A 19,176-nucleotide genomic window follows, 5' to 3' on the forward strand; every position below is an offset into this window, starting at 1 on the left:
TATAGATTCAAACTTTGAAGCAAATAGTAATCAATGGAAATATTCCTGGGCTGCCTCAGCCCCGCCCAGGCACACAGCAGCAGAATGGTTTTGCAAGCATCCTCAGGAGGGCTGCAGCCTTCTTTGTAGGACGAGAGGGAGGTTGAGGCTGGATCCACTCATCATTCTTTTGGGAGAGGCTCCTTTTCCTCAGCACGAAGTTGGGTTCTGTGTGAGGGTTCTTTGCATAAAATACGTTGGCCTGCGCTGGAATCCTCAGCTCTGGGGAGAGAGGGGTGTACAAAATAAGGTGGCTCAGGAGGTGCTCCCTAGGACACCCCAACATCTGAGAGCCTGTGCCAGAAAAGGCCAGAGCCACACACCTGAACGCTCTCCAATTCAGCACCAATACCAACAAGACAGCCTCCACAGTCCTCCCTGAGGAAGAACTAGGCAGAGCACTTCCACAGACCTAATGTCTGTTCCTACCAAAGGCTTTGGACTCCAGAACATCCCAGGTCCTCTTGCATCTGCCAAAGCACACCACTGGATTTACATCTGAAATCTCCCACAAAAGGCTCCTGGGCCGAAGATTCAGTCCCCACATGAGCCATCTTCACAGGTGGGTTTGGAGGGAAGCATTGGATGGTGAGTGCTCGGATGTCAACATGAAATTCTCATTCAAGATGAATACACTACTGGGAAGTGGGAGGGACTGGAAGAAAGGTTGTGCATGGGTGGAGGAAGACCTAAACAGGGTTGCGCCCGGGGCAACAATACCTTGTTCCTATTGGCTCCACTGAATCCTCATTCTCCATGTAGAGGTCCTCCTTCTCTTCTCCATCTTTCTCTCTCTCCCTCTCTCCCAGCCTCGTTCTCTCTCTCCCACTCTATGCCTTTGTGGCAAGGGCTGAGGAGCTCTCCACTGCCACACACTAGAGCTTTATGGACAGCCTCAGTGCACAACCAAAGGGAAAGCTATGAAACCCAGAGAAAAAGGCCTAGGATTCCTCCTCTGAGTTATTTTCCTCAAGTATGGCCACAGTGAGGACAGGCTGACCAGCACGGATACCACATTAGAGCCATGCTTCTGTGTTGGTGGAGCCCGCCTCCATGTGGACCAGCCTCAGAGAATGGAGGCCACATTCCAAATGCTGCCCTATTGAGAACAATGGTTCCAAAGACCAGCAAAGGGAATGCTTCCCTCCAACATGGTGTATGGCCCAGTGGTGCCATGACCCCGAGTGGGGGAATACAACAGCCAGCTTCTCCTTCCTCTGAACACCTGTTTCCTGTCGCCCTCCTCTAACCTAGAGCCTGTTCTCCATCCCTTCTGGGTTGGATGTGGGGATCTCTGCTATGAATTTTTAAGGCTACCAAGGCCCCAGACAGACTTCCTCTTCCATAGATTCTACTAACCTAACAGTAGGTTAAGATAGGAGAAAATTGATCCTAGAACTCATAGGGATGGTGGTCTTCAGCATACATAGGCTGGGATAATGGCTGCTGTGGTGTTTGGCTCACAAAAACCAACCAATCAACCAACAAAAAAGCGCTGGCATTATTATCAGATGAGCTCTGTGGCTACGTGCTCAGGAAGCCCTCATCTGACTTTAATTAGGGATCATAACCTGGCTATTGTGATCACTCCTTGGCAGGTGGACTCAGGTACAGACAACCAGGGAATTTGCCCAAACACAGATGATTCAGGCTGTCCCCCAGGCTGTGTTTTCTTCCCAATTTCATCCTGTTACTGCTTGCTAGAATCCTGGCAATGCTCTGCCCAGACAGTGGTTTTCTGATCATACAGAAGGCTTTCAATCCTACTGCTTCAATCCACAAAATGCCAGTTCCCTCTTTAGCCCATGCATTCCCATGTTCCTCTGAAACCACTCCTATCCCAGACCACAGAACCATACTGCTCCTGGAAAGAGGCTTTCCTCCTCACTCCTCACTGATGTCAGCTTTAGATGCCTGTTCATGTCCAGGGGAGGCACCTGGTGGGGAGCCACAATATCCACTGGGGTATACCATTAAACCTCGAGACCTTCCACCAGCAGAAGTGTAGTTGGCTTAGTGCACGAGCCCCAACACACCCTGTTGGAGTGTTCTTGGGGGTCAGAGACTACTCTTTGGTGCTAAGAGTTAACTTCCTGACCCTTGCTCCCTGCCATCTGATTGTCCCACTTACTCTGACGGTGAGAGATGATTTGGCCCAGCTCATATTCCTCCGGCTTCTCCTGAGTAAGCAAGTGTAGCTCGAGGGCCCTGCGGATGACGACAGGAGCCCGATCGTGGCAGGTCACCTGGAGCAGCATGGGAGACAGGCCTTCAGGAAATGGGCCTTGAAGTGACTACTCAAGGACAGTGGGCAGGGGCATTCTGGAGGCACCTCCACTCTAAATACAAGGGCAACATCCATGACCCTACTACCTGAAGCTGGCCTCCTGCTCATCGGGCGGGCTCTTCCCATAGGTTACTAGCCCAATCCTTGTACATAGGACTTCCTGGGCGTGCCATTGCTCCTTGTGGAGCTGCACTCCTCTCGAAGTGAAAGGACCCCACTACCTGCATACAGATGCAATCTCATCCCAAAAGTTGGGAGGAATGAGACAATAGCCTCCAAGATCCCAGGTCTGCCCGAGGATGCAGGCGGCATTGGGAATGGCCTAGGCACAAAACCTAGAGGCTTTGGTCTAGATTCCAGGGACAAAAACAGACCCAGAAACATGACCACACACAGGAGTGACGAAAGATAGTCACGAGAGCTCCTGGCCTCCAGAGGCTCAGTGCTGGCTGGGGTGTAGGAGGGCACCTCATCCGGCAAGGGTGGTCATTGGGTTACCTGGACATTTAGTGTGCTTGCTCCACATCCATATCGACTCTGCAGAGAGACCCTCTCAGCTCCTTGTTCAAGGAACATGCAGAACCTCACACTGCTGTCCTCCTCCATAGACGTCAGCATCCCATACAGGGGAAACTGCAACCTAGGTCCTGTCCTGTTCTCATCTGTCACCCATACCGGCCTCTGCCCTTCTGGACTGCATGCTGCCACCTGACACACAGACTCCCTCAGACATGGCGGTGGACAAGCTGCTGCTATCCCTCATCTCAGCTCCAGCCCTTCACACTGACCTCTCCCTTCTTGATTCCCATCTATCCTCCTGATCTTCCAGAAGCTCCAATGCAAGAGGGCATGAGTAGTCCATGGTATTGGACCAGTGTCTGCTCCCCACCCAGGTGTAAGCACCGGGGGACACCCCTGCTCCCAGGCTTACCAGGACCTTCTTGGCCATCTTTGGACTTTGTGTTTCTAAGTGGACGTGAATTAAGCAGGTGTCTCCCACCTGCTTGTGGGAAAGTGGCCTGGAGGACTTGCAGGTTGATTCTGAGAACTGTGGGGGATGGAACATCATCAAACCCAGAAACAGAAAGCCACCCCAGCCTGTCAGTTGGCTCTATGGGCTTCTAGCACATATGTCCAGGTTATGAGGCTTCTTATTTCCCCAGGTGGGAGTGGAATGGCAGCACAAGTACAGCTTGAATAAGGTAGGTGTTTACCTCCTTTCCCTTGACCTCGGGGCGTTTCCTCACGATGAAATATTGTATTCCCGGATTCATGGACAGATACACGAGTGAGTGGTCAGGGACCTTGATTTCTGCAGAGCGAAGTGGAGAGAATTGTTAGGTGGCACTCAAGGATTATACCACAAAACACCCACAACCCCTGAGAGTCTCCGCCAGGCCCACCACACTTTGGTATTTTGGGGCCAAGGCCCACTTTCTCTTGGCTGTGAGTTATCCTGAGCCCACTGTCGATCATGTCTCCCCACTGTCTGATTGTCCTACTTACTCTCATCCTCAGATATCATACTCAGCAGCTCAAAGTTGTTCACATCCTCATGCTGCAACAAATTTTGGTCCAAGGCCCTGCGGATAAGGCTTGTCACCGTCTCCTGACAGGTCACCTGGATCAGGGTGGGAACACATGTCATCAGAGAATGGCTTTTAGAGGAGCTACCCAGAAGACTGTGGTCAAACATTCAGGAGAAATGTTAGCTACATATACAAGGGCACAATCTTGTTATCCTACTAACCAAGTGTGGCCTCCATATCCCCCCTGGGTTCTTGCAATGTGCTACTAGAACAATCCTGGTACAAATATCTGCCTGTACCTGCCATCTCCCCTCCCCCTGGGGAGCCACATTCCACTCAGGTCAAAAGACCAAACTGCCTATGCACAGACACACTCTCATCTCACTGAGATGGCAGCAATGGGCCAGGGATCTGCACACAAAGTGTGCTCTGGGATGCAGGCTGCCTTTGTGGGTGGAAGAGGCAGATGCACTGAAAATTTTGGTCCTTTATGCCACTACACAAAACAGACTCAGATACAAGAGTGTGCACTTGAGTGCTTCATGACAGCTCTAAGAGGCCCTGGGCTCTGGAAGCTCGGTGCGGGTCTGGTTGTAATGATGTACTTGACTCAGCACTGGCAGTCACTGAACATGTCTCCTCTGCAGCTGGACACCTGCAGCATTAGCGTGTCTACTGCACATCCATAGAAATTCTGCCAAGAACCCCTTTAGCTCCGTATTTACATACATGCAAAGGCTGACATTCCGAAGCTTTGGCATGACCTCCCAGGTGATCCCGACCCCAAATTCCTACACCTAGTCATGCTAAGGAGGTTCTCTTCCCTGCCACCAGGAACACATCCCCTCTAACATATGTGACAAGTCACTGCCACCTCCTCTGCTCCAACCTCACTAATTGAGAATACCAAGTTGTAGGCACTGCAGCCTGCACCCTGGACATATCTCTGCCTTCATCTGTCCACAGCACTTCCTTCTGCACTTCTGGCCTGCCAAACCCACAGTACACAGGCCCACGCACTGCTGGAGCTGGGCATGCTGATGCTCTCCCTCCTCAGGTCAAGCCCTTAAGACGGACCTCTCTATTTCCCACCACAGCCCCGGGGTTGGCTGTGTCTCCTGCCTTCCACTGTGTGGACACCCAGGAGGCAGCCCTGCTGTCGGGCTTACCAGGATGCGCTTTGTCTCCCTCAGGCTCTGTCCCTCTAGGAGGACGTGAACAAAGCGGCTGTCTTCCACCTGCTCACTGGAGTGAAGCAGTGAGGAGCTGCTACTGGTGACTTTTCTCAGGCACCACTCATTGCTTTGGGTGGCATGGGGCAATGATCCTGCAGTCACTGCAGAGCTGCTGCTCATAGCTGCTGGGGTCCTGGATGCCACTGCCACAGAAGGCTCCAAGAACTGTGGGGGATGACAACATCAGCAAAACCCAGCAACTGCACCCCACCCAGCCTGGAAGTTGGCTCTGTGGGCGTTCTACAACATCCATCCAGAACCTGAGGTTCTTGTCCCCTTGGAGGATGTGGAGTGGCACCAGGAGTAAAGACTGAAGAAGGTGGCTGTTTACCTCCTTTGGCTTGATCTTCAACGACTTGCTGGCATCTGTTTCCCGAAGAAGAAAGTTATAATCCACTCCTCCATCCAGGGCGTAATATACTTTCCCATCTGCAGGGATCTTCAGCTCTGGAGAGGCAGGGGCAGAGGCGTGGTAGGTGACACTCAAGAAATACACTACCCAACATCCCCTACAACTGAGAGCCTCTGCCAGCTCAGGTCTCACACACAGACCTGAGAGCCCCCAAATCCAGCTACTGTTCCACCAAAGACTCCCCACTGATTCCTCCCTGAGGACCCTCTATGCACAGGAGGTCCACTACAGGAACACCTTTCAAGGAAATAGCCCCTCGCACCCCAGACCCTCTTAGTTCATGTTGGACCCACCAAAGAGAAACAGCTAGACTTTGTATCTGGATTGGTCCCCAAAGACTCATGTGTTGAAGATTTCCTCCCCACTGCAGCAATGATCACAGGTGGGTTTGGGGAAAAGCACTTGATGATGGGTGCCTCCACCTTGCCAGTGGATTCATCCACTCATATAGGGCTACACTAATTTGAGGAGTATGGTTTGGAGGTGTGTTGAGCGTGGGTGGAGGATGTCCACAGCCAGCAGGGCTGTGCCATCCAGAGCAATATATTTCTCTTGAGTTCCCCACTTCTGCATTTCCTGCTCATGAGTATAATTCTCATTCACATTTTTTAATCAATTTATTGTTATACTTCTTGTTCGGCTTGTGTTTCTCCTTCTTGTTCTTGTTCTTCTTCATCTTCTTCTCATGCTTCTTCTTATAGTCATCTTGACCTTCTTATTCATTGTCTTCTCCTTCAACTTATTTTCATTTTTCTTCTCCTCCTCCTCCTTCTCCTTTTTCTTCTTCTTTCTCTTCTCTCTCTCTCTCTCTCTCTCTCTCTCTCTCTCTCTCTCTCTCTCTCTCTCTCTCTCTCGAAGAGTTTACAAGCTGTGAAGGGTTCTATTCTACCACACACTTCTCTCTAGAAATGGCCTCTGGTCCTAAATGGACTCAGTTTGCAGTGAATAGAAAGATTGGAAGCCAGAAATGATTCTTCATTGAACTGCTTTTCTCATGTACTCATCTAGCTCAGGAAAGGCTGCCAAAGTAGGCACCCTGTGGTTGTCTGTCTTCTTTGACACAAGACAAAGAAGCCTCTATTCTTGGGCCCTTGTGGATAATAGCTTTGCAATGCCTCCTCAGGCCAAGGAAAGAACACATGTTAGGCAGGTCCACAGCCCCTGGGGAACATGAAGAACCTGCAGATTTATGCCCCATCATTACACTTTGTTTTATGCAAAAGTCCCACCATACTCTTCCTGGGCATTGGGCCAATGCACACTGTGTTTTGGCTCCCAGTTATCGTGAGCCCACTGTGACTCACTGCTCCCTACCCTCTGATGGCTCCACTTACTCTGATGGTTCGAGACAATTTGCAGAAGCTCGTAGTTTTTTGGATCCTCCTGCTGGAGCAAGTGTGCATCTAAGGCCCTGCGGATGATGACTGGAGTTGTGTCCTGGCAGGTCACCTGAGCAGGGTTGGAGAAAGCTCATCAGAGAGGGAATTTGGGAGTAGCTACCCAGAGGACAGTGCTCGAGGACAATCAGAGACAAGTGAGCTCTCAACACAAGGGCACCATCTTGATACCCTGCTACCTGAGGCCTTCATGTGATCATGTGGGGTCTTCCTATGAGCCTCTAGTCCAATCTTGGTACAAGAGTTTGCTTCAACCTGCTATGCCCTACAGGGACAAGGGAATAAAGACCAAAAGGCTTTGTACAGACACACTCTAGTCCCATCAAATGGGAGGAATGGTCCAGTGGACTTCCATATCCCTGCTCTGGTCTGGGATGCAGCTGCATTTTTGTGTGGACCAGGCACAAACCCTAGGTGCTTTGGTCCTGACAGCCAGGGCACAACACACACTAGGACTCTTTAATGATAGGCATGGAAGCTGCCGGGCTCGAGAGTGTCAGTGCTTTCTGGGGTATCAGGAGGTTCGGACCCAGCAGGTGCAGTGGTTCAACATGGCTCCCCTGCAGCTGGACACCAGAGTCTCATGATGGATACTCCACACCCAGGAAAATTCTGCAGAGAGAGCCACTAAATCTATTCACATACATGCAAACTAGGACACTAATGGGCCCCTCCAAGGCCCCCAGTTTTCTGTGACCCACACCTACCCACCCTAATCATTCTACAATGGCTCCCTTCCCTTCAACCAGCAACATGTCCCCTCTCACACACAAAAAAATGACTGCCAACACCTCTGCTTCAACCTCCATGGTTCAATACACTCCTCCTCAATACCAAGGTCAGTAGAGGATGGCCTGTACCCTCGATATTTCTCTGACCTCCTCTGAACCCAGCACTCACTCCTGCACTTCTGACCTGCACACCCCAAAACACGCAGGCCCACTGGCACCCAGACCTGGCATGCTGCTGCTCTCCCGCCTCTCTCTTCCTCACTTTCTGCTCTCCTTCCTGACCTTCCAGAAGCTCCAGTTAAAGAAGACAGGCCTAGTCCAAGGTGTTTGCTGTGGACTCGGTCTTCCCCAGTGTGGGCTCCCAGGAGACTCCCCTGCTCGAAGACTCACCAGGATGCTCCTATACTGTGTTGTGTTTTCATTCTCCAGGTAGACGTGAATGAGGCACCTGCCTCTCACCCGCCTGTTGTACTGGGGCCGTGGGGAGTACCGAGTGGAGACCCCTGATGTCCTGGACTCCAGCTCTGCCCCTTCCCAGGGAGAAGGCTCTGGCTCTGGGGTTGGCTTAGGAGCCGTGACAGGAACTGAGCTTGTAGCTAGAGGAGAAAAGATGCCAACATGACTGCCTTGCCCTGACCTTTGCACAGACAGACAATACCCCTGGCTCCCAGGAAGAACTCAGGCCCTTAGCCCACACAGGACCTCTTTGCAGACTGGGATCACTTCCTGAGTGGACAAAGGCTTATCCTAATTTCCAGCCCAACACCAGGCATACAGACTCCCTGCAGTGTGACAGCAGTCGGACCTTTCCTCATATACCCTTAGGTACTCACCACAGTCCGCCTGGCTCTCAGGCTCTGCCTGGCTTGATATGTCATCTTCAGTTGGGGCCAAGAGGTGGTGTGCTTGGTGTTCCAGGAAGAGATACATATACGGCAGCAGCAGCTGCAGACTCAGAGAGCCTGGAGGCTAATGGAAATCCTCGGTGAAGAAGTTCACCCAGGTCCCCAGGAAGGAAGGTGAGGCACTGTGGGGAGGCAGGTGTGGAGTCAGCAAAACCCTGGCCTTGCCTTCGCCACGGCCTCCAGAGCAAACCTCTGACCCTACACTCCTGAACCATCCCTGGCTCTGAACACACCAGTCCACCCCAGACAAGTCACAGTGGCTGTACAGGCAGGGACAAGACAGGTCGCCACAGGCAAAGAACCTTCAATCAAGGAGCACTAGATCCATGGTTTGACCAGCTCTCCCCTCCTCTGGGCAGGCCTGACACTCTTCTTCCCCTTGGCTACGTGCTCTCCAACCTGGAATGCACCTTTCAGGAGTGTCTGTCCTCCTGCCCAGTCTTCTCAGGGCTCAAGAGACACCTCCTCCCCTGGCGTGGGCTGCAATGCTACCACATTCTCTGTGAGCTCTCACTGAGTCCCCCTGAGTAGCAGTGGACCTCTCTTTTCCCATGAGTGCAGACCACATCTCTGTGGCCCTGGGGGAGGACAGGGAGGTGTGATGTGGGGGGATACATTGTCCCAGGGGCTCTACCAGAGGACCATGACTACCTACAACTCCCCGCCGTACCCCTCCTACTGTTGAAGCCCCACACCTTACACTGCAGGCAGAAAACAGAATTGGGGAGAGCAGTCTTTCCTCAGCCTTCCCAAGTCAAATCACCTTGCAGGTCCCTATTTTGGAAACAGACCCCAAGCCCATTCCATGTTGAAGTTGGTCCAGGGGTTTACCATAGTCACTGAAGAGGACAACGTGCAGTTATGACTCATGGAGTCAGGGATGCAGTCACATGTAGGATATGTACTCATGGCACCTGCGGTTTTAGCCTGACCCCCATGAAAAGGGACACAATGGCAGTCATTTGCACCCCATTTTTTACTGAATTATGAAACGTGACTGGAAACGTGTCTTCACACGGTGGGTGCTTTCTCTGTGTTCATCAGTGAATGAGCCCAAACTGCTGATTCCCACATATCTCTGGGTGTGGGAGCTGCCATGTCCAAAGCCCCTGTCCAGCTATGTCCCAGCTAGGATGCTCTGTCCCACTATGGAAACTAACATGTCTTTATTAATCCAAAAGTGCTTTTCCCAAGGCCCGAGTTTTGAGACGCCTCTGGCACAGATCTACGTTCTTCACGAAGCCAACATCACACCAGAAAGACCACCTGGCCTCGCTGAGTCCACCTGGGAATGAGCTCAGTGCACACCATTGAGCTGTGGTGCCCAGTGTGTGGGGACTGCTCCACGGACCTCTGTGGATCAGCTGGAGTCAGGATGGTTTCTCTCCCTGAGAGGGGAGTTCACTGCCCTTGCAAGGCTGTGGCAGGCACCTCCAGGACTTGTCCCATTTGGGGCTGACTTTCCACTATGAGTGTGGTCCTCTATCTCATTAGGTATCACAAACCTTTGGGTCCCTGAGAGGTACATGGCAGCCCCAAACCCAGGCATGAGGGGGCTACACACTTGGGCTTGGTGGTCTGGTGCTTACCTTGGGAACAAGAGATCCAGCACCTGCTGGGTGAGGATGGAATCCCAGGAGATTAACCCCATGTTGCTGCTGAAATGTAGGTTCCTCCCACCAATGTCAGGCAGGAGCTCATTCCTACGCTGGTCCTGCCTGTAAGGTTCAAGGCTCTGTACCCTGAAGGGCTCCTCCGTGTTCTGATCATTTTCACCCTGGGTTGGGACCAAGAATGGTGGGTTCAAAATGGAAATGGTGACAAACAGAAAAATGACTTGTGCCAATACACTAGAGTCAAAGCACAATGGGACAGTTCCCATCAGTACAAACACACACACACACACACACACACACACACACACACACACACACACACACACAGTCAGAATAAGAGTCCTGGGCCATTCATCAGGGATCAGACCAGAGGGCCTGCTGGGCTCACCTGCCCTGTGCTACTCACTGTTACTCTTGAGCTCCTCTGCGACAATTGCCAGAGGATCTGGCGTCTAAGATGAAGCCTCACCCAGTGTATCCACAAAAGGGCTATTTGGCCCCCCTGAGATTCCTGGGAGCCTGAGGCTCGGCATTGTTTGCAAGGACAGGGGAACATCCTTCTCACTCCAGTTTCTCCAACCAAATGAGCTCGGATGGCTTGGTCAGTGAAGTGGGTGCCTGGATACCAGGGTTCCATGTTCTGTTTGATCCATTGTCAAGGCAATGATGTCATTTCCTGTGCCCATACCTGAGCCTCTTTTCACATAAGACCACTTTCAAAAGCCCTATGGGCTGCTGATTTCTCCTCCATGCCTACCCATCTCAGGTGCGCATGTGTTCACCAACAACTACCCAAACATCCCCACCAGCATCTGCCCTGCTTGGTGCCACTAGAGTTCCAGCTTGGAGCCTTCAAAAATGCATTCACAACCAGTCCTTCCCTCTCAGCAGCTTTTGGACCCTGGTCCCATCATTGTGCAACTCATGGTGTGCCCAGTCTTTTCTGGAAAGTAGGGTAGCATCTAATCTCTAGTGTTTATTGTGTCTATTGGCCCATAACACCCTCTATTGTCTCTGAAACCAGAGATGGGACTCCCAGGTGGCTAAAGCACAAATGTAGAGATGGGACAATCACAAGAAGGGGAGAGACAAAGAATGCACCCTAACTCAATCGCGCCTGTGTCCCACACAGGGACGTGGCCAATGTCCGTCCTATCCTGGCTGCAGTTCCCTCTCTACACCATGGCGAGTTGGAGGGGACTGAGATGCAGAGGCTGCTCCCCTCTGCCATAAAACTTCCCAAATCTTCTCCTAATATTTCAAAAGGGCCAAGTGTGTCTAGTGTTGGGGTCTCACAGAGACTCCGAGGTACCACAGCATCCTGCTGCCCAGAACCGGTTCACCCCTCACCTCAAGGGGGCTCAGCCTCTGGATTCATGGGAATTGAAGTGGGTACAGGTGATGGGATATCATCTCCAACACCGAGTTATGCCAAGTCCATGACCCCTGTCTGCATCCCTGTCTCCAGCACCACTGCCCTCCTCAGAGCAAACAAATCCATTTAGCAAGTGTGTCCTGTGATAAAGACATGACAGTCACCCATCCTCTCATTACAAAAACACTGAGGCTCAGCCAACATGGATCCTACTAGGAACACAGGCATAAACTCAGATTCTCATCCTCCCAGCTGAGACTCAGTGGAGCCTGGACTCCCAGCCTCCTGAGTCAAGGAAACAGAGGTACCTAGCCAAGCCACCTTGGATGCAGCTGCACACAAACTGAACTCATCAATGCCCCTTGCGCTCAGTTGTGAGTAAGAGGGGAGGTGGTGTTTCACAACCCTGGACATCAAGTGCAGTCTCCAGGCTTTGGGGTGTGCCCTGGCCTCTCTCTATCTGCCCAGGCCCTCCAACCCACACTGGCCTTTTACCCAGCCTCCTCCTAGGTCCAAACTCAATCCTGCCTCTCAATTTCTATTGCCTTCCCCAACACACTGCTCCCCAAATTGAGCAGGGCTGGCTCTCTGTTATCATGCTGGTGCCAGCAGCAATGCCACCCCACTGACATAATTCTGAGTCCCAACCTAGGCACTCCAGCTGTCTTTGCCACACCTGGCCTGTTTGGGCTCTGGCTCTTGCTCTTTTCTTTCATGTGCATGTGTTTCGAGGTTTTGAGTTTCTCCCACTGCAAAACTGCAGCTGTAGCAAAATAGAGCTCATGAGGGTGACATTCTGAGCCACGTCCGATCCCATCAGGACTGTTAACTGGGGTGATGCCGGAACACAGTGCTGAGTGAACACATGGGAGGTGGTTGGACCCACCTTGCCTATGAGTGGCTTCCTTTCAGGACAGGAATGTAGGGATGGAAGGCCCTGGCGTGGGATGCTTTGCACAAGGCGTGACCATGGGCTCTCTTTCCTGGCAAAAATGGCTCTACTCAGCATGGAGAGCACTGTCATTCCTGGTGGCTAACAACAGCCCTGGACCCCAGAAAGGAACCCACACTCAAGATTTACGTCTGAGTGTGCGTGTCCTCAAGGAAATGAGGTCTCCTGATCCCAGGTGCAAAGGGGTAAGTCCTCTAACTCCAGGGGCCATGAAGGGACATTTGAGTTTCCCTTGTCCTTCTTTCCCTCTTCTGAACCCATGGTGTCCTCACACTAAACACAGTTAGGACCCTGGGCTCATTCCCCAATGAGGATCATTAGGCTCCATAAAGAACAGTCTCTAAGATGCTCAGTGGACCAACATCCTCTGCACAACCCATAACCCTATTCACCCAAGATGCAAGGATTTCTATTCAGGAAAACCAGGAAAGGGAGAGCCTTTGTCAAGGACACAAGGACATTAGTGAGTGAGTAGTGATTAATGGATGGAGAACTATTTCCACCACCAACTTCCAGGAGCATATATGGCCCTTTGGAGAATTCTGCATTGTGTTGGTGATTAAGGAGAACGTGTGAATCCAGGGGTCACTAGGTCCTCTCAGCCATAAGGAGGGAAACTGCCATAAAGGAACTAGGACAAGGGTGCGAGGAATGCTCACTGGGGGGAGATCGGAAGGAAGGAAAGTGTACTCATTACAAAAGTGTCACCTGAAAATTCTTAGCCAGCCAAAAGTCGTGCGAACTTGTGTGGAAAAAAGAGTCTTTGCACAGTGATGAAGCTAAGAGCTCACATGATGGAACACAGCCTCAACTGGGACCAAATCCAATATCTGATATTCTTGTAGGAAGAGGAGAGTCTGGACCCAGATACCAGGGAGACTGGGGGATACCGGCTATGTGAGGTTGGAGCCAGGACGGGATGCCCATATGGGAACCACAGATCGTGGGCAGCAATAGGAGAGTGGGCAAGAGCTGGGAGAGTTGGGGGGACAGTCCCCTAGGAACCTGTGAGGTGTTTTGGCAGTGGGACTGCCCAACACCTAGTGTGTTGAGCCCCTGGAGCTTGAGGGAAGGCCCTTCCTCTGTGGTTGGCCACCCAGTTGACAGAGTTTGGTTGTAGCAGGCCTAGGACCCAGCTGAAGGTCTGAGCATGTTGGCCATGCAGGATGGATCGGGACCACAGACACACTCTGATGACTGTAGGGTCTCAGCCCTGCATCAACACAAGCACCAAGTCAGGCCAAATGGGGAAAGGCCTAGGAACACACTCTGGGGGCTGGTGCCTATATTACTGGGAGCACTTCTGACCCCAATTCCCTGAACTGCTGCCAACACAAGCTACAGAGGAGGGTAGAGGGACACAGAGCATGGATCGTCCCCACTCAGTGGGCCCAGGCATGTACCATGGCCAGCAGCCTCCTGCCTTGCCTGGTGAGTCCTGAAGCGGCCCCCTCTTCCCAATCTGAGAGCTCTTCCCTTCCTCATGTGCCACTACCTTCCCACTGTCTCTGGAAATATCTACTTGGTGTGGTCCTCTGGCAGTTTATGATTTAAGTTAAAAAAAAAAACAGATCTTGGTGCTCAAAAATATTTGATTTGCCCATCCTCATCCCCCAACCCCAATATTTTCATTATTTCCTCAACATATGAAATTTTACTAGCAAAAAGTTAATTTTGAATTATACAAAGTTGATTCAAATAACATTGGTATACATAATCAATCACCGTACTTTCAATGTTTGTTCTCCTTTCCTGTTAGAAACTGCTGGCAAAAAAGAGAACAGAAGGGGCTGGGGATGTGGCTCAAGTGGTAACCTGATCGACTGGCATGCGCAAGTCAGTGGGTTCGATCCTCAGCACCACATAAAATAAAATAAAGATATGTCCACTGAAAACTGAAAAAATAAAACAAACAAATAAAGAGAACAGAGGACAGACTCATGGAAATGCTTGAACTGACAAGAAGCTCCCACTCAAGCTCAGCATTCAGTCCTGGACAGGGTAAGACCAGGCCACTTTGACATCTACTCCAAAGAGTCTACCAGACAGAATCCTCTGACTGATCCCTGAGTGAGCCATAGGAACTGGCTAGAAAAGCCTTCACATCCTCAATACATTCTTCACTTCAGAATACTGGACAAGCATTGATATCCATCTCTCCTTACCTTGCTCCCCCGACAACCATTCTTCAACAAATTCAAAGGACCAACTCATGCAAGCACACAGAAAGGGGTGTTTACTACACACATCCATGTGCCAAAACGACAACTGGTATTTCTTGTTTGGGCTATTTCAAATAAAATCACTTCTGCATGACCTCCACAAACCAAAGGAAAATATTTGTGAAATTCCCACGTAGAAGACAAGATACACTTGCCAAGGAGGCAGTGCCAAGAATTTTGACACTCCAAATGTGGAGTGTGTGTTTAGGAGGCAGTCACAGTTTCCATGAGAGAGTCCCATGAAATCAATTAGGAAGATCCATGCTCTAGCCCTACCATACAAGTGATGTGACCTTGAAAGAGTCATTTAGTCTTAGCAACCATCACAACTAACCACTAAGTCAATGAATAAAGGTCCTCAGGTGTCAAGCTACAAAATGTGTGATGACCATGGATGAGGATAGGTGGGAGAAGTCTCCCCCTCTAACACAATTAGGGAACATGTGCTGCCCTCAAGTGGCTGGGGGGCCTGGGATCCTGCCACAGAGGGGATTCCAAACCTCACATCCCTTGACCCAGGCCAGAAGACCAGGTACAGTCCAAGGACCCTGGGGTGGCCCAATGGCAATAAAGGTCAAAAGGAACTAGGGATCTGCCTGGACCCTCAATCCTCTACTCTGAGCAGGGCTGCATGATGAGGCCAGAGGTCATCCACAGCAATCTGCCTTTACAGGAAAAGAGGTACTGCAGGTTGCCTCTGGCTCACTGAATCAGGGTGGTCTTTTCATAAAGCAAGACCACTTCCTCACATTTGACCAGCAGCTCATGCGCTGACAGCACAAAGGCTGGCTTGACTCAGGCCCTGAGAAACAAAATAAAAAATTCATAGCAAATCCATCTTTAGCTCATCTACATCATCAGGGGCTCTGATTCACTTCCGTCAACAAAGGGGTCTGAAATGGTGTCTAAACACGCTGGGGACTCACCTCTGTGTGGAACTCTTCAGGAAAAAGGGGATCAAATCTCATGAAGCAACTCTTCTCTCCTCTAGCCCATGGGCAATGCAAGGAACTTGCATGATACCAGAGGCTCACTCTCTCTTCTCATGTCTTCTGGAAAGGAATCATTAATGCTTACTTCAAGGTGAAGCAGAAGCCTGAATTCCCAGCTGCACAGAAGTGTTTGAGGGCAGTGTCTCCCTTAAAACCCAAAAATAAAAAAAACAGGTCATTAAACAGGCACATGGAGTAGAGTACATGATCAATGATCCCTCCTCCCTGGAGCCTTCCACATGCCCATCTTCCACATTCACAGTGCAATGCTTGGCCATTCTCAAGACCAGGAGACCATGATGCTCACCAGGAAGTCAATAAGGAACATGAACAGAGCAGCATGGATTGCAGAAGGTGGCACACCAAGGATCTTCAGCTCTGCTGCTAGAACACAAGAACTTAACTTCAGTATTGACTTTCTGCCAACTACCAAGTACGATAGCAGTGTCAAGCCCAACATGCAGATATGCAAGTAGTAGGTGACATCCCGCATCCATTCACAGAAGTGGGCAACATCTGCAAGGGAACAAGGAAGTATCTTATCCTTCCTCATAAAAATCATCAGAAACAAAATTAAATGGATGCAAGACTTCTCATTTCACTATTACGTAGCTGTTGGAATTCCCTATTAAATAATACCTCCTCCAAAATAAAAAGTATCTCAGACATGTGTCAACTATTCAATGGATGACATTTTAAAAACTATGGCCTTTACTTAATATTTATGTATGCTATATCCCTGCCTAAGGCTCTTTGGGAAAGGAGCACATAGAATTGGATCTTTGAAAATCTCACATTTGCTGATAAATATTTCTGCTGATCTCAGGCATGGCAAAGTGAAAAGTGGGACTCTGGATATTCAAAGAACGCAATGTTGTGGGATTTGTGTCCCTGATCGATACATAGCAATGGTTTCTATGAAATCCAGTGAGGGAGCAGGAGTAACAAAGCTGATTGCACAGATGACCTCAGGGAATGCTGACAGGTAGGCCAAATGAAAAATATGTTCCAGCTGACCATTGGTATTTGGGCTTCTGATCCCAGTCCTGTTTTTAAAAAAGGTGCAGACAGGCAGTGTTCATTAAAAAATGTCTACCATGTAAAAGTGGGTAATTTAAATGGCATCTAGTTACACATCTGATAGAATGGTCTGGCAACATATGAATTTCATTCTAACAACAACAACAACAACAAAACATAGAAAATGAGACATAAAGATAAAACCTTCAACAGGATGCCTAAAAATAGGTTTTATTTGGCTCATGCAAATATATTTCAATAGAATTTCTGATTTCTGAATGAACCCATTCAATTTTATACTGCACAGATCCCAAGGTTTCTTTACACAATATTCTCTTCTTTTTAAAGCCTCACATAGAAAATATCTCACAGGACATAGGAGGGGAATGACCCAAAGGATGACAGAATGGCTGGAACCATTCTCAAATGTGCACATACAGCCAAAAGTTTGAAGGCACCTAATTATACTCTAAAACAATTATGAACCTATTTGATCCATTAATTAATAAATATCACCACTTTACCACTTGAACCAAATCACAGAAAATTGAAAACAGATGATCATTGGCTTTGATACCTTTACTTCCATTTCATTACCCAGAGATGATCAGAATGCCTAAGGTCCTGGGGATATATTTTAGCTCAGCCCATGGTATTGCTTCATTGTTTTATTATTTTGTAAATAATAAAATATAACTTCATGTTGGATGATATATTCAAGCCATGAATATATCATCCAACATTGTTCTTCCCAAAACATTAGCCCAATTTCTGTGCATGCTCACTTACTATTTAGGAATTTTACTAATTGTTTGAACGTTCTAGAGGACCTGTTAGACTCGTAATGGACAAATAATCCAACATACTCTGGAGAACGTATGAGTGCCATAAGAAGAAAATAAAGTCAGCCTACAGCAATGGGCAGCTGCCTGCCCTCGGCTGGGAGAAGCACTGGAGAGGGCACCAGGGCTGCTGGGCAGCAGAGGCCTCCACAGCCTGCAGGGAGCCTGGAACACAGCTGTGCATAACCATGCTCAGCCCTGGACAGGTGCACAGGAGTTCCCATCACAGGCTAGAGTGTGACAGTCCCAGGTGCACGCCTGTCATGCCAGCCACCAGGGAGGCAAGAGGAACGTTTGATGTCAGCCTTGGCAATTTAGACCCTGTGGCAAAGGGGAAGAACATTTACAGGGGTCTCTGAATGTGTAGCTCAGGTACATCACTTGTCTAACAGGCTTAGGGTCCTGGGTTCAATCCCCAGAACCACACATACACCAAAAAGTGAACTTGGAACATCGTTTAAAATGATGGGTCAGGTACACAGAAGGATTTCAATATCACCTCTCAGAGGAGCTCAACTTGAGATTAGAAGGCAACAAATGACCACCCGGACCATTGACTCAGTGTCTGAAACCCTCTTTGAGCGTGGGAAGAACTGCTGGCAAGATACCAGAGGACCAGAGTACTGTGGCCCCTGTAGGGGTGTCTCTTGGCTACTGACAAAGATTGTTCCCCTCCTGGGGCAGCTGAGAGCAAGCTGGGCCTTGATGCAAGGACTAGTGCTTTAGATATAGACTATGTAAACAAGGGACAATGTCTTTAATAAAACTGTAATTAAGAAGTCACTTTGATAAAATTAAAAAAAAAAGAAGAAAAAAATAAGGTCAAGTAGAGGAACGGGCAGAGGCATCCAGAGGAAGCCCATTTTCACAGGAGAAAATCCCCCAATGAAAAGCATCAGAATAGATATCAAGAAAAATACTGGGCTGGGGATGTGGTTCAAGCTGTAGCATGCTCGCCTGGCATGCATGCGGCCCGGGTTAGATCCTCAGCACCACATACAAAGAAAGATGTTGTGTCTGCCGAGAACTAAAATATAAATATTAAAATTTTTTCTCTCTCTCAAAAGAAAAAAAAAGAAAGAAAAGAAAAATACCAACAAAAACAGTGTCCTCTCACTTTGTATCTACTCAACATGCAAAAGTTAGAAAGTTAGATAATACAATCCTGGCCACATACAGAGCTATTCAGAAGAGCCACTTGGCAGTGCTTAGTCAAAGAAGTAAACATACATACTCTGACCTAGAAATTCCACCTGTCTATAGATTACCCACATAGTGCTTAAGCAGTTTCACAAGGGGACATGCACAGGGAAATTTATCCTCATGTTCCTTACAGAGTTGTCTGTGCTTACAGGGAGTCGAGGGCTGTCAGGGTGCCCATAGGTGGGAAAGTCAAAAGCTAAAAATGTAATGGATGCCAACCTGGATATATTAATAGAAATCAATGAAAAACAATAGATTGATACATGACAATAAAATCCCTGAGTTCAAGTTCTTGCTATCCTACCTACCAACAATCATGCTTGGTCAAGATACTGACGTACTTCAAGGCAAAAAAGGGAGAAAATATAATGTCGTTATTAGTTTTCTTAAATGCAAAAAAGGAAATGGTAATATTTACT

General features: G+C 49.2%; 1 protein-coding gene and 1 long non-coding RNA gene across 13 annotated transcripts in view; both read right to left on the reverse strand.

The window, feature by feature from the left end:
• Positions 1-19,176, reverse strand: part of LOC144371359 (uncharacterized) — a 1,013,058-nt gene that overhangs the window by 522,760 nt on the left and 471,122 nt on the right. The gene's annotated exons all lie outside the window — the stretch shown is intronic.
• The window catches only part of LOC144371498 (uncharacterized), a 21,035-nt gene continuing 1,859 nt past the window's right edge, over positions 1-19,176 (reverse strand). For 3 of the 12 annotated variants that reach the window (XM_078033803.1, XM_078033804.1, XM_078033802.1), the window contains exons 3-15: positions 16,000-16,208; positions 15,627-15,839; positions 10,125-10,312; positions 8,464-8,657; positions 8,021-8,226; positions 6,837-6,951; positions 5,422-5,537; positions 5,025-5,255; positions 3,833-3,947; positions 3,541-3,638; positions 3,258-3,374; positions 2,171-2,285; positions 1-261 (exon numbers count right to left, since the gene is read on the reverse strand). In XM_078033803.1, coding sequence (XP_077889929.1) covers positions 56-261; positions 2,171-2,285; positions 3,258-3,374; positions 3,541-3,638; positions 3,833-3,947; positions 5,025-5,255; positions 5,422-5,537; positions 6,837-6,951; positions 8,021-8,226; positions 8,464-8,560 — 1,416 coding nt within the window. In that variant the 5' untranslated portion in view covers positions 8,561-8,657; positions 10,125-10,312; positions 15,627-15,839; positions 16,000-16,208 and the 3' untranslated portion in view covers positions 1-55. The remainder of the gene's footprint in view (positions 262-2,170; positions 2,286-3,257; positions 3,375-3,540; positions 3,639-3,832; positions 3,948-5,024; positions 5,256-5,421; positions 5,538-6,836; positions 6,952-8,020; positions 8,227-8,463; positions 8,658-10,124; positions 10,313-15,626; positions 15,840-15,999; positions 16,209-19,176) is intronic. The other 9 variants (XM_078033812.1, XM_078033807.1, XM_078033811.1 and 6 more) reach the window with 9 other exon arrangements.

This window comes from Ictidomys tridecemlineatus, chromosome 16 (assembly GCF_052094955.1).
Source record: "Ictidomys tridecemlineatus isolate mIctTri1 chromosome 16, mIctTri1.hap1, whole genome shotgun sequence".
NCBI classification, from domain to species: domain Eukaryota; kingdom Metazoa; phylum Chordata; class Mammalia; order Rodentia; family Sciuridae; genus Ictidomys; species Ictidomys tridecemlineatus.